The 15,936-nt window shown below is 29.4% G+C and overlaps 2 protein-coding genes across 2 annotated transcripts; both read left to right on the forward strand.

Moving 5' to 3' along the window:
• The first annotated feature begins 2,573 nt into the window (after positions 1 to 2,573).
• Positions 2,574 to 5,458, forward strand: LOC111890981 (uncharacterized). The gene is made up of 4 exons (XM_023887069.3): positions 2,574 to 3,052; positions 3,258 to 3,707; positions 4,018 to 4,327; positions 4,979 to 5,458. Exons 1-4 carry the CDS (start codon positions 2,651 to 2,653, stop codon positions 5,113 to 5,115), a joined length of 1,299 nt encoding a protein of 432 aa, XP_023742837.1. The 5' UTR covers positions 2,574 to 2,650; the 3' UTR covers positions 5,116 to 5,458.
• Positions 5,459 to 11,058: 5,600 nt separating this feature from the next.
• On the forward strand, positions 11,059 to 13,295 carry LOC111890982 (tyrosine-protein phosphatase DSP1). Its single transcript, XM_023887070.3, has 5 exons — positions 11,059 to 11,318; positions 11,421 to 11,514; positions 12,464 to 12,521; positions 12,634 to 12,677; positions 12,973 to 13,295. Exons 1-5 carry the CDS (start codon positions 11,092 to 11,094, stop codon positions 13,129 to 13,131), a joined length of 582 nt encoding a protein of 193 aa, XP_023742838.1. The 5' UTR covers positions 11,059 to 11,091; the 3' UTR covers positions 13,132 to 13,295.
• The last annotated feature ends 2,641 nt before the right edge of the window (positions 13,296 to 15,936 follow it).

Genomic DNA, 15,936 nt, shown 5'->3' on the forward strand with positions numbered 1-15,936 from the left:
GTGCTTTTATTAATAAATTGTGAAATGAGTATGCTAGAAAAATATATCGGTATGGTAATAATGTGTTCAAATCTATTCTAATAAATAAATATTTTTTGTCATATGTCATACTTTGATTCAATTTGTCAAATGTCATTTTATGGTTATATTGATTTTTTAATTTCTTTTCCACATCACTTTATGAGTTTTTTTATTTTAATAAATTTCACATAATACTTTAATGTAATAATTACAATAAATATAGTAATAAATGAATATCAGTTTCATTAATGACATCTTCTTATTTCAAAATAACCAAATTAAAGTTTATTAGTTTATTTTGTTTATTTATTTAAATTTAGAAGATAAAAAATCAATTTTAATAGTTCATTATTTTTCTTATTTTCTTATAAATCCAAAGTTCTTAAATATTTAGATCTTTATATTTAATTTTTTTAATTAACTCATGTATTACATGAGTCTTACACCTAGTATTTAATATCTTATAAGTTTTTTATTTAAAAAAATATTCATGTTATTTAAAAAAATGAGAGAAATTAAATATTTTCTTACTTTTTTTAGAAAGAATAAGTAGAAGAATATTTAATTTCTCTTAAAAAAACTTATTGTAGTATAAGACCTTTTATAAAATAGCTCAAATTTTTTATTTTTCACAAAATAATTATCAATTTCATAGAGACAACCTCAAACTTACTCTCATAACGGGCAACCTCAAACACACTACATGAAGTTGGTTTTTTACATGGCCCCCAAATTGCGTATATAATGAAATTTCCTGATGCCAATTTGTTTAAACACTTCAAAAATAAGATTGAAGCGGTGGGAATCTTCAAAAACCAAATCACTGGATAAAATTTTCATCCCGTTTAAAAGAGACGGTTTTGTATCTAGTCCAAATAAGATTTAACAGTTATTTATTTATATCTGAGAAATTTAAATATCATTTTATTTTTTCTTCCTATTTATCCTTAAAATGGTGATAATTGTCATATTTTGATAAAATTAATAACAAATTTAAGGCACACCATTTCACATGAATAGGAATATAAATAAGAATATTAATATCTCAGGCTATCTAATATTGGTTTTCAGATCGAATATTTGTTTTTTATGCACCCCTAAACCTGAGTTGAATTCCATCATGTTTGAATTTTGACTTTATTTTAGTTTTCAACCTGGATATTAAATTAAAATATTTAATAATTAAAAGAGAAAAAGCAAAAGCGAAATGGACGTAAGCTTGTAAAGACGTAAACCACATTACCACAGAAAGATTGAATGGTAACACGTACTCGTGCAACTCACCACCTACCAACAATCCTTTATGTCACGAGCTTGATTACAACTCATCGTACCGGTTTCCATCTCTCTCACCACTTTTGTTTTCAATATTTCAAATGTTGGATTAATAATCATAGTATTATTTTAAGGGTGTTTATTTAAAATAAACATTTTTCTAACTTATAAATTTTGTTAGCTTACAACGGCATGAAAATAAAGTTTTTTTAAAAATATGTTTGAATTAGTTTATCTGGTGTCAAAACCTTATAAATTTATAAATATTTTTTTAGTGTTTGTCAAAATGATTAAAAAAACTTTCTAAGGATATAAACAACTATAAGTTATAAATAGTTTTTGATAAGTTAAAAGGTATAGCTTATCAAAAATATTTTTTAAAAGCTATGAGTTATTTTTAAAAAAATATTTTTACATCCTCTTACTAGACTATATATATTAAATTATTATAGATCTTAAGATAATTATAATATTATCAGTTAAATATGATGAATACAATACAATCATTTTTGTCTACTATTATATACAAAATATCCATGTATTTTATGTTGTTTTCATAAATATCTAACAAGTGTATTATTAGAAAGTATTTCATTTAGATTGTTTTAGTCTAAATTTTTCAAGTGTTAATATTAAATCTTGTATACTTTATGTTAGTCAAAACCAATAAATATAAATTATGTTAAATTACCTGATAATATATACCTGTTGAAATCAATAAATATGTAGGGATGAATTTTTGATTTTTTTTTTTAATTTTCAACACTAACTTTATTTACAACTACCATCAATATGATATTGTGGTAATTACCTAAAAATTAAACAACAGACAAATAAAAATGTCTCACGTGAGACAACTATTGTTCAAAAAGAAACTAAAGATAATTCACAACTAATTTGGTATTTTTATATTAATACATAATGTTGATAATGTAACTAAAACTATATTAAATTGCTTTTAACAAATAATGGAAAAAACAATAATATGAAGAAATTAAATTATATAATATATTATTATTATATGATATGATTATATATTGAGAAATCAAATATTATTTATTTTCTTATTTAATATATCAATGTAAATGTCAAAATAATAATAATAATAATAATAATAATAATATATGTAAAATGTTATTATTTTATTTTAGTAGAAAGATAGATAAACATCAAATATAGAAAGATATTTTATTTTTCTTACAAATTAGATGCATACATTTTTTAAAAGTTAGTTAGATATGACGTGATATATGTAATCCTCAATATATACATTATACAACCACCCTTCATCATTAACACAATCTCCCTGTTCGCGGATTCTTTTCAAATTTGGAAACAATTTGATCCAAATTCAATGGCGGATTCACGAGAGACATTGTTAACAGCAGTAAACAACAAAATCAACATAAAATCAAATTACTGGATTATCGATGCTCTCGAATCCAGGGGTTTTTCCTGGATTTTTTTCGACCAATCAAGTCTATGGAAAGCTGGTCTCTCATGGTCAATTTTCTTCCTCTTGGCGATCTGCGTCCCGATTCTATCACACTTGGTGTTTCAGTGTTCCACCTGCGATTACAACCACCGCCGGCCGTTTGATTTGATTGTACAGTCGTCGCTCTCTGTATTCTCGGCTATTTCGTTCGTCAGTCTCTCGTCCTTCTCTCGGAAATACGGTCTCCGGCGATTTTTGTTCCTTGATAAAATGTCTGATGTTAGCGATAAAGTCCGCCATGGATATTCCGATCAGCTTCATGTATGTTTCCTGGAATACTTCCCAATTACACTTAATTTTTTATCGATTATAGAAATTCCTGTATAAATATGCATCGATCATCACATTTTAACTACAATTGCCAAAAACATTAGGGTTTAAACCTCACATCTAGGTATTTGTGTTCGATTACAGATTTTGGTTCCTAAAATGTTCAAATTGACAACATGAGTGTTCATTTATGCAGAAAGCAATGAAATTTTACTGTGCATTCGTGGTTCCTTGTTTCCTAGCTGACGCTATATACAAGATATGGTGGTTTATTTCTGGAGCACATCAAATACCTTTCATCTCCAACATCTACTTAAGCCACACCATAGCCTGTGTCCTGCTTTTGGGGTCTTGGTTATACCGTACATCACTGTTCTTTCTTGTCTGCATGCTCTTCAAGCTCACTTGTTCTCTGCAAATATTCAGACTTGACGATTTTGCTAAAGTGTTTGAAAGACAAGGAGATGTAGGTTTGATACTGATGGAACATCTTGCAATCAGAAGAACTCTTCGTATCATAAGCCATAGATTTCGTGGATTTGTGTTATCGACTCTCATACTTGTTACAGCTAGCCAGTTTGCTTCCTTGCTTGTGTTGACTCGGACAGGCTCACTCGTCAATGTTTCTACTGCTGGAGAACTCGCGGTAATCCTTCACTCACTAACTTTTTTTTTTGTCCCTTTTGAAATTTATAAAAAAATCTATTTAATTAATTTTGATTAGAAAGTTATACTATCATAATATGAGGTTGTGAACGAATTTTATTCTCTTTGACCTGTTTTTATTTATCTGTCAAAATTTAAAATTTTACCCATTTGACCATTACTACACAAACCCAAATCGACTCATTTTAGGTAGACATATTGATTGCTATTTTTTTGACATATTGAACCAAAACGAAAACCATCAAATTATTCGACAACACAATTATATTGACATCTTGTAATGATTGTAGTTGTGCTCGGCTACTCTTGTGAGCGGGCTGCTCATATGCTTGCGCTATGCGGCAAAGATCACACACAAAGCTCAATCTGTGACAAGCTTGGCAGCCAAATGGCACACATGCGCCACCGTAGACTCATTTGATGACATTGATCCTATCGACGAGACTCTATCTACTAACATTACTTCCGAGAGACAGAATTACAATTTTAACCCTCAGTCACATTCGGATAGTGAAGAAGGAGATGAAGACGAATTGGACAATACAAAGTTAGTTCCAGTCTATCGGCATACAGTCTCATTCCAGAAGAGACAAGCGTTAGGTGAGTTTCATTATTTGATACCCATGACTAAGCAAAATAGTTTAAAGCTTAAACTGGTCGATAAAAAGAGTGGACGAATTATAAAATCAGACCGAAATAATTCTAAATTGAAATTTGTTTTAGTCATAAACCCATTAAAAAACATATATAAAACTATATATAAATAACTTTTTATATCACATGTTTATTCAATCATTTTGTAATTAAGTGAAAATAAATATTTAAAAATTTCTACGAAAATATTATTAACTTTTTACATAACTTACCATGACTTCTTAGAATATTAAGTCATGCTTTTAGTTTGTAATTATAAATTATATAAAAAACTAATATATTTTCTAGGAGGTTAACTTATTGCCAAACTAATTACTAGCCTATTGTAAAACAATTCTATTTAAATTAAATAATCCAAGACGGTCCTAATATTTTTTCCCACCCAAAAATGTAAAAGAAGGAAGGACATGGTTGTAAGTTCAAAAGACAATGATGTCTTTCTTATCCTCATTTGAAAACAACCTTAAAAAGCTTGTACATTCTTGTCTAGTGTAACAATATAATCTTAATCCCTAAATTTTTATAAGACTCTTAATTATGGTTGCTTTCATATCATATTCGTATTCGATTAATATGATTGGATTGTACATGTTGCAGTGACATACTTTGAGAACAACAAAGCGGGGATTACAGTATTCGGTTTCATATTAGACAGGTCATATCTACACACAATATTCGCGCTTGAAATGACTCTAACACTTTGGTTACTCAACAAAACAATAGGTTTCACATAAACCCTATATTCACTATGTACAATGATCACTCAAATGAATTGCATAACCAATACAAGGCTAGCTTTACTTGTGTCATTTTTTTTAATTTGGGCAGTTTACGAAATAATTTGTTGTTATACATATCTAACTTGTTAATCTACTTATTTGTTCAATTTATGATAGTATAGGCATAAAACACAGTTTATATGCGCAAAGAAATATGTAACGTGTTTTGATTTATTTAATATGTAGGAATTTGTAATATTTTAATTAAGCTCAAAATATAGCAACAATAAACATGATTCTTGAAGGTGTTTGTGAAGGTATCAAATATACACATTGGCGTGTCAATTCTTTTCTTATATGTCTTTTTAGTATTATAAATAAAAGGTAATGTGATTGTGTTTGTTTTGATCTCATTTGTTCATCTATTTCGATTTTTAATTATTTTTGTATTTTACGGCCTACATTCAAATTTTACGTCATTAAAACCATTTTACGAGATTTGAAGCGGTTAGTTTGTTACGACATTTATGTGGCATGTCACGTGTCATTTTAGTGACCATAACATGTTTAAGGTGTTGTTTGTTTTTTCTAAAAAATCACTTCTGACCATTTATTGTTGCGTCGCGTAGCACACGCGCAACAATTGGCTCTTTGCAGCTGTTTGTTTTTTAGAAGACTTCTGACTTAAAAATTGTTGCACGTGTGTTGCGTGGATCAGCACTTGACCATCTGCCTCAAACTTCTTCACACCTTACTTTAACTTATTGCAGCAGTCTGCAGAGGTTAAAAAAGAAACAAATTTTTTATTACATGTTGCATCCGTTTCGTCCCCCTCTTCTGTTACAGAGGGTTGCAGAGGTGGTCCGCATACTTCAGTCATTTTTGTTTCGAAAAAACAAATGACATCTAAATGACGCTAACAATAACAGTGCATCCGTGATTAAAATTTTCTTAAATTGAAATTTAAAATTTTATTATTAGTATCTAAGTTTTTATAAATGTAAAACTAAACATATATGTGCATATCATAATAAAGAGCATGAAGAAATGTTTGTAGTTCTTTGAAGCATGTTAAAGTTAAACGCAACCATCGGTTATCATCTACCACCACCACCCATCGGTCGTGTACCCTCGACCACCATTGTATTCTACCATAGTAATGATGGTTGGAGATTGATGATTACCAGCTCCGAAATTAGTTTGAGAGATAGAGAAGGGGTGAGATGAATTAAAAGGTGATAAGAATTTACAAAGAATATAATTATTGTAATAGATTTTCTTACTACTTTAGAGGTGATATTATGGAGGTTTTAGTTATAGACTTATAGTTACTGTGTTTTGATGATTATCGTATGTATGTGAGTATATAAAGAATAAGTATGTTCTTGTATGTTTAACCCTATTTGATTTACTTATATGTTCTTGTGTTAAAACTTGTATCATCATTAATGAAATTTTAAACTTGTCTCTATGCGTGTTGACCGAGTTATTTTTAAAACAACTTTCAAACATATTTATATTTATCTATCTATATATATATATATATATATATATATATATATATATATATATATATATATATATATATATATATATATATATATATATATATATATATATATATATATATATATATATATATAGAGGTTATTCTATTCAAAATAATTATTGTGTTATTGTATGCATAAATGTGGGCAAATCAATTTTACTTATTTTAAGAAAGTGATTAATATATAGAGTAAATTACACGAATGGTCCCTATGGGTTGGGGTAATTTGCACGTTTGGTCCCTAACTTATTTTTTTAAATTGGAATGTCCTTACAGTTTGTTTTTGTTACGTGTTTGGTCCCTACTGTTTGTTTTTGTTATGTGTTTGGTCCTTGTCTTACCTAAACAAACTATTATTTAAATATGGGAAAATGGTAAGATATGTAAGGTAAGATGAGGGGTGAGGTTGGGGGTCTGTTTATTTAAATAAATTAAAAAATCAAGGGCAAAATAGTCTTTTTAGGTAATACAGGGACCAAACGCGTAACAAAAACAAACTGTAGGGACCTTCCGGTTAAAAAAATAAGTTAGGGACCAAACGCGCAAATTACCTCAAACCATAGGGACCATTCGTGTAATTTACTCTAATATATATTATTGAATTAAATATAATTGAAAAATATAATCTAATTTAACTACAAGGGTATTTTAGCCAATTAATATAAATTTAATAAAAGAAAATTGCATATTTTAAGGGATCATAGATTTTATTAATTTTAAAAATCCGATTTTACGAATTATAATTTTTTTAATTCGGACATTCTGACAGAATGTGTTTTTGAGTATATTCAAAAATAAAAATATTCTTGAACCATAAATAATAAAAATATTCGTGAACCTATTTCTTGATCATGACTTTAAAAAACTTCTTGTAGAATAATAAATTCTTGAACAATTAATTGAAGAATAAAAACAAAAAATACATTATTTCTTATAGAATACGGGTAACAATTGTTAAGAATTATATTTATTGTTAAAGAATAAAACCAAAAAACTTTCAAAACGGGAAAGAAAACATCAAAATTTAACGACACTAATACATTTTAAAAGAATAATATTGTTTATAATCACTTTCAATTTTGCGGTTCGTTCTTCAAGCATTTGTGAAAACAAAACCAAATTGTAGTTTAGATTCCAACAGAATTGGAATTCATGATTCCATTCCAACAGAACTGGAATTCATGATTCATTTTATCTTCTTCATGTCAATCTCAAGAATTGTACCACATGTTTATGTTTTCTTTCCTTTAGATCACAATGTACTCCATATCTATCAAAATTCACAACTATACAATAAGATCATCAAGAGAATTGATTTTTTTTATCTATTTAACTAGTAAAACCCAATCAAAAGAAACATACCCAATCAATGAAGAGATCATCACCATTGTTCTTCCTTCTCTTTTTTGTCAAATGAAGCAACCAAAGTCTTCCTTGTTCTTCTCCTTTGTTTTCCTGCCAAAGAACACCACTAGAGATGGGTAAATTCCCAGTAATCAAGAGAGCAACAACCCTCTCTTGGTCATCCTTGCTCATCACCGATTCCACAAGCAAAAGCCACTGATTTCTTGCTTCCATTACCATTAAAAATTAAACAAAAAAAGATGAAGAACGAAGGGGCTGCAAAAATAGCCCCCTGCTCACCTGTTTCACTGCAACTCCCCCTTCCCCTTTCTGTTTCAATGTTCACTAGCCCCATTTTCATGTTCTCTTCCTTGTAAAAACAACAAACCCAAACACCCATCTTTTCCCTCTATTGATTTCTGTCTAAAACAAGCAAAAAAAAAAAAACCAGAAAAAAACCTCAAAAAAGCAGACGAAAATGCCGACTGCCACCACCCTAGACGACCCACTGCCGCCCTACAACTCCCATCTGCACCCACCGAAGGCCACCGCAGCTTCGTTGCTTCTTCCTTCGGTCTAGCCAAACCCCAAAGATCCTCCCTTTTCCCCTCATTTTCTTCCTTCTCTATTGTTCCCATCGACCACAAAGCCTGGAGACCACATCGACTTGCGAAGCCGACCGACGAAACTTCTTTGCTTCGGCCATTACTGTTTGCGTCGCTTCTTCAGACCCTTTTCATCTTCATTCCTTGACACCTAGTAGCCGACCGAGAAGAGTGCATTGTCGCTCACCGTCGAAGGAAACCCACCGCTCGTCGATCACCGACGTCCGTCGTCGCTACTACAGTGCCTCCGTCGCTGTTACTACTGCTACCGGCCGGTTACAAATCCAAGCCACCGTTCTTCTTCTATTTCGTGAGGGTTGCGTTATCATGATCAGATGAAGATGAAGAGGTTTTCCCCCATCGATTATTTTCGGATGATCAGTGAGGGGTTTCCGAACACTGAAAGCGTCGATGCTAGGGTTTTATCGGGTGGGAGATTGAAGTCACGCTTATTTATTTAGGTTATAAGTCAATACCATGATTATAGAGATTATTTTTGGAACTTACTAAACAAATTACTAAATTACCCTGATTTATTTATTTAGTTTTTTAATTTTTTATTAAATTTTGATTGCCTATATTTATGCATACAAATAACACAATAGTTATTTTAAACACATGAACCTATCTCTCTCTCTCTCTCTCTCTCTCTCTCTCTATATATATATATATATATATATATATATATATATATATATATATATATATATATATATATTAAATCTGACTTGAGGGGTCAAGTAGGCCGGTTTAACTGGTTTTTAAGCCGTTCAACCGGTTTGTTTGAAGCTGTATTTTTCAAATTGGCTGGTTTTTATTGGTTCGATCCAACCCAAACCGCCAAAAGTATGGTTGGATTTTTTTTTTTTTTTTATTGAATCACTTAATAAGGGAACACCATATTACTATATTTCATATTCGCCGCTATGGTACCCAACGGTGAAGCTTCTTCAATCGTCAAATACAAAAACATGGATATAATTGTGTTATTATGCCCTAAAAGTTGAGAGACAAAGAATTTTATCGTTGATGAAAAACGTGATTACAAAAATTAAAAAAGAAACTATAAATAAGAAATGACTACGACAATGTCACAAACCTAACTAAAAAGAATTAACATATAAAAAAAGATACAAAATAGAAGAACGATGTAAATATATTCTCATATATTCTCACATAATATGATGTCACAAAACAAAAAACCCAACAAAAAAACCAAAAAAAAAAAAAAAAAGAAGTTATGTTATTGTTATTGGGTGAGCGTGGATTTCACCGTGTTGGATGTGGTTTTACTCGTCATTCAGAAATCACCGAAAAAAAATAAACAAAATAAATGTAATTTTTTTTTGACTTTTTGCTTGTGGCTTTTTTAATGGCTAATCCTTTTTAAAAGTTCTCTTTAAATTAAGAAATGTATTATCATTTTTGTAAAATGTTTTATATAGTTCCCTGTATGTTTTTTGAAAAACAAAATTATATTGAATCGTTAGCAAACAGATGGAAAAAATACATTACAAAACTCAATTAGCCAAATTGGGTTTCATAACAATCCAACTAAATTAACTTTAAGTTTTTAACTTTTATTAACCAAAACTAAAGTTCTTACTTCTAATTTTTAACTTTTAAGTGTATGTTATTTATTTATTTTTTTGAAAATAACATTTATTGACATTTTTTTCACATAAGTTGTCACACAAAGCAAAAGTATTAAAAAAAACTATATTAGGTATTTTTTTAAATATAAAATAAAAGAGCGACAAAAATAACATAATTGTAAAGAATTTAATATTTGATATTAACGACTAAAATAAATTAAATTAATTTGTTGAAAAGTTATATATATATATATATATATATATATATATATATATATATATATATATATATATATATATATGTATGTATACTCTGAAATTTAAATTTTAATAAATAATAAGCAAAAATATTATTAAATAAAAAATCAATGATATAAAACAAAAAATATAAAATGCTATAAATAATAAAATTGAGAAAGTTGACTAAAAAATTACGGTCTCTATAGAAATATTATGACAAATTAATGGAAGTGATTCATATATATTTTTTTCATACACTTTATAAGATTATATAATTAATATTTTAAAACATAAAATATTACATATAAAAAAATATTTTGTACAAATCAGCTCCTAAAATAAATAAAAAATATCTAAAAAGACTTTCATTAAGGGTGCTATTTTTGAAAAAAAAAATCCCTAATCCTAATTATTGTTATACAAAGTACAAACATATGCTGATTTGCATTTCTACCATAGAAAAAATCTTTTTAAACGATTCAAAATAATATAAAAAGAGGTTACATTATGTCAATAATAATAATAATAATAATAATATATTACAATCTACATGGTAACATCTATATATAGAGGTGTCTTTCTCTTCTTGACATGCCACACCAAACACATACTCACACACATAAGCTACAACTGTCTCTCTCTTTTGGCGCGAAACGCCATGAAAGTTGAAAGCTCGCCACCCGTGTTGTTCCATGTCATCGGAGTTGATGGAGAATCCTCTGGTGAAAACAGGATGACTATCGAACGGAAGCTGGAAAATAGCTCCGATGGCCTGCACATTCCGCCTTTTAATTTTGGTGTGGTTGACGACGGAATCTTCCGCTCAGGATTTCCAGATACAACTAACTTATCCTTCTTGAAAACTCTCGGGCTTCGCTCAATCATGTATATCCAGCTAATTCACAAATTTTTTGAGCTAATTATTTTGCTTTTTGATAAAATTGTTTGTGGGGATATGAAATCATGGTGATTTTGTGTGTTATGAAGATATCTATGCCCTGAACCTTATCCTGAGGAGAATTTAGAGTTTCTCAATGCAAATGCGATTCAGCTCCATCAATTCGGAATCCAGAAATCTAAGGTATGTGCATATATAATTACCTCAATTTGCATTAATCATGATTCATTTAATTTATCAATTTTTCAACCAAAGGTTCTACTTGAAGAATTAAATCATGAATCAAATTTAAGTATCTCAAGTGCATTATTCGAAATTGTTAGCGAACTACATTTGTTTGTTTAATTAATTTGAACATTTGGCTTCTGATTTTGTTTCCATTTCAAGAATGATGTTCTATAAATTGTCAACTTCACTTAATTTTTGGGAAAGTTAGGATATCGGTTAGTGTTTATCAAAAAAAACCATAGCATCAATAACAATTACATCCCTCATTGTCCACATAAGCTCATTATTTCACAACGATTTATTCATTTTATAAATTACAATATACAAAATGACGTAACACTACGAATTAGTCGGTGGTCTTCTTTTTCGCGCAAAGAAAATTGGCACAAAACAACACGTTTTGCTAACGTATAGTAACCGACTAGCACCGTTTGATCATAGATATGATAAAGTTTGCCAAAACCACCAATATAAAAAAGAATAAAATTATAAAAACGATATACAATTTTACATCATAAAAACAACCATTATGATCAACAACTAAGGGGTTGTTTGATAAAAATGAACCATTTAGAGTTTGGAATGATTCCAAACTCTAAATCATACAGATGTCGTATCAAACATGTTGAATGATGACTGCTGACTGATTCAAAGATTATTAAACAACTCCCAGTTAAATAGAAATGATTTAATTGCTACTTAATTGGTAATGTTCTATGAATTCAACCTATGTTTGTGTTAATAAACACATAATATTTGTTCAATGTCTCAACTTGTTACATATGTACATTAATTGCATGATACATTGTAAAAAACTCCTAAATTTGCGAATGTGTAATGTACTGCCTTTTTTTTTATTCTTCTTTGTAATTATACTCATATCTTTATATATGTATAGGACCAGAATCCTATAATGGAGATCCAAGAGATAAAAATTTGTGATGCTTTAAAGGTTCTTATGGGTAAGGGAATTTATGTACTTTTTGTTTATAATCGTTTATGTTATATTAGTCATAATGTCAACATATTTACTTTGAGAATTTTCATGACACTCACTCTATATATCTTATCCAGATCCAAAAAACCGTCCGGTGCTCATCCATTGCAAACGTGGAAAGGTTTCTTTAATTCATCTTCAAACAATAATCTAGTGGTTGATGTCTAAATTTAAGTTAAAAAAACGCACAAATAAAATATACTTTTGTTTATATGTTTATTATAGCATCATGTTACAATAATGTCATCCAAATATAAAACAGTTTTCACATAGTTATAATACTGTTATTGAAAGAAATAAAAGTAAGATGCTATAATAAACAAATAAAGAAATGAAAGTACATTGCTTTATCTTGCATTTAGCTCTAGAGTTTTCAAGGCAGTGATTAATATTTTTGGTTAATTTGTGGGATTCAGCATCGAACTGGTTGTGTTGTGGGGTGCTTTAGAAAGTTGAAAAATTGGGGCATGAGTGCAATTCATGAAGAGTACAAACACTTCGCTGGTGACAAGTCAAGAGTTTCTGATCAAAAGTTTCTTGAGACGTTTGACATTTCTAGCTTCATCAAATCTTGATCATGTTATCCATCTTGTGTGTGCGTTTTTTTTATATATAGTTATCTAAAAGTATAGTATAAAAATGGAGTTTATGATTATGATGATTCAATCTAGAAAGATTGGCTCATTGTGTTCTTTCTATGTTATGTAAAACATGTTTCTGTGTAGATTCTTAGTTTACTTTCTACCATTATATATGTGTGTTTCTAAACGATAACAACAAACATGATCAAATGTGATGGTTTTTAAAACCATAGAAATGAACCATGTTAAAGTTTTAAAAATTGAACAACAATTGTGACAATGTGCCAACCAGGACCAATCTTTAATTTACTATAGATTTAAAAATGCTATTGCTACCAAAATCGGAACTCGAGCTCGAAACTAGACTTGAGCTTGACATTGATTCGAGCCTTACTTTCAAGCTAATGCTCGAGCTTGATAAAGTACTCGACATTTTCGATATCGACTCTATTAGTTATTAAAAAAAATTACATTAAATTGTAATAAGAAATATAATTAAGCTCGTGAGCTTGACTAAACTCAACTAAATTTTGTATACATAAATAAAATAAAGGTCAAAAGTGTAAATATAACTTAACTCGATTAAGCTCATCAGCTAAGTATTCGAAATTCTAATATCCGTGCCCGACTCGATAATCTATTCGAATAATTGGAATGTAGATTTATCAGGTCCACATCAATGATTACTACGAAATCTTATCAGAAAGATGCAAACTTTGTCCATATGTAAGTACGTGCAATTCTCATTTCTTCAGATGGACGGATTTCGATTTCGTTAATAGATTTATGTCGATCACATTGAAGATTAGACAATTCTCATAGTTTATCTCATACTACATTAAAGATTTTCCCATTTTAGGGTCAAGTAAGAATCAATTTTCGAAACATTGAGGTAAGAATCAATTTTAGAAAACCATGCATCAATGATTCCCAATGGTGGTGACATTCATATGTACTTGTCAATTTTGTGAGTTTTTACCAAAAAACAAAGTATTTTTTTGGAAAAAATATATTTAGTAGATGGGTATGGTTTTAAAAATATTTATCATATAGATATAGTTTCAAAATTAATAGTTTTCTAAAATTTTTATTTTTTAATTATTTTATTGTTTTTTTTTCTAATATACTTTTTGATTTTTTCAAAACTTTTTACAATATTTTTTTTGATGAGATATGGCCTTGTATACATAAATACGAAAACTTTTATATATATATATATATATATATATATATATATATATATAAAAGGTTCAATAGAGAACCATAATTAACCAATGAACCATGAAACCAATCTTTTTTTTCAACTTTTAAAACTTATTTTTTATTAAAAAAACTAAAAATATAGAAATTCATAACCTTTTATCATTTTTTCCAATGATATCAAATTCGATTTTTTACATCAAATTCACAATGTGAATCCGAAAAACATTTTTCACATTCACAATGTTAAAATATGAATTTAGATATTTTTAGATTTTTTTTTGATAAAAAATAAGCTCTAGAAATTAAAAAAAAGATGTGGTTCCTTGAAAAACCAATAATTGTGGTTCTCTCTCTCTCTCTCTCTCTATATATATATATATATATATATATATATATATATATAGAGAGAGAGAGAGAGAGAGAGAGATAGGTTCAAGTGTTTAAAGTAATTATTGTGTTATTGTATGCATAAATGTGGGTCAATCAAAATTAAATAAATAAATAAATAAATAAGGGTAATTTAGTAATTGGTTTAATAACTTCCAAAAATAATCCTTATAATCATGGTATTAACTTTTAACCTAATCTCTCTGGTTTAAATATCGTTCCCCTCTTTATTTAAAAACCAAATCTTTGTCGATCTGTAGGATTGGAATCGACTACAAAATCGTTCTTGAGTTCTACAAAAATCGATTGTCATCGCCATAAAATCGAGCATAGGAACAGAAGAGAGAGCGAATCTTCGAAGGCTTCGCTCGATAGGAACAGAAGAGAGAGCGAGGGGTGAGACCAGAAGAGGGTCCGACGACAGGTGGAGCTTCGGTGGCATTGGCTCGACGGAAGAAGAAGAGGTGGGTGCGACGGGTCTTTGTGGTCGATGGGAATAGCAGATACGAAAGAAGACGAGGGGAAAAGGGGTTCATCACCTTCTACGGGCATTTCTTCCTTTGTCGTCACATTCCACTAACCAATCTCGAAATCTGCTTGTCATTGAGGTTTGTATTCATCATCGTCTACAGGCATTTCTTCCTTTGCCCTCTTATTGTTGGTTCATTGATGAAGTTGGAATATGAAATATAGGAATGGAGTGATTGTATGTATCAAGGTTTCAACGATGCAATGTTTGTGGTTCTTTTCCTCCCTTTCTTTTTCAAAATTAGGGTTTAATAGTTGGGAACAACGAGTGTTTTTGTTCGACTGTAGATCTGCATCGAGAACAGTTTACTCTCTACATCTTTTTTTCAATTTGAAGATACACACATTGACTTCTAAAATCAAAACCTAGAAGTTTTACTATAAAAAATCGCTACGGGTTTTGTGACTTCTTCCACAAATTTACCAACACTTTTCTTTTTAATATCTATGATGAAACTAATGCAACTAGATTTTCTTCAAGTTTCAGTAATTTATATAACTCTTGAAGTTAAAAGGAACCCACTTTAGTATTAGCTCAATGTTGTATTGTTGTTCACTTCACAATAATACTAATGATTTATGAAGGCAACTTTTATCAAGAAAAGTTCTTATGTGATTGTGGTACGAACATTTGTGTATCAACTTATGGGTTATCTTTCACGGAAGGGCGTCAAACTATTT

This window comes from Lactuca sativa, chromosome 7 (genome assembly GCF_002870075.4).
Source record: "Lactuca sativa cultivar Salinas chromosome 7, Lsat_Salinas_v11, whole genome shotgun sequence".
NCBI classification, from domain to species: domain Eukaryota; kingdom Viridiplantae; phylum Streptophyta; class Magnoliopsida; order Asterales; family Asteraceae; genus Lactuca; species Lactuca sativa.

Excerpts from the sequence above, each read along its gene's own strand:
- LOC111890981 (XM_023887069.3), top strand. The coding sequence starts at position 2,651 with ATGGCGGATTCACGAGAGACATTGTTAACAGCAGTAAACAACAAAATC. Across the intron at positions 3,053-3,257 it reads GATATTCCGATCAGCTTCAT|AAAGCAATGAAATTTTACTG; the intron begins GTATGTTTCCTG and ends TCATTTATGCAG. Across the intron at positions 4,328-4,978 it reads CCAGAAGAGACAAGCGTTAG|TGACATACTTTGAGAACAAC; the intron begins GTGAGTTTCATT and ends TACATGTTGCAG.
- LOC111890982 (XM_023887070.3), top strand. The coding sequence starts at position 11,092 with ATGAAAGTTGAAAGCTCGCCACCCGTGTTGTTCCATGTCATCGGAGTT. Across the intron at positions 11,319-11,420 it reads CTCGGGCTTCGCTCAATCAT|ATATCTATGCCCTGAACCTT; the intron begins GTATATCCAGCT and ends TGTGTTATGAAG. Across the intron at positions 11,515-12,463 it reads TCGGAATCCAGAAATCTAAG|AATCCTATAATGGAGATCCA; the intron begins GTATGTGCATAT and ends GTATAGGACCAG.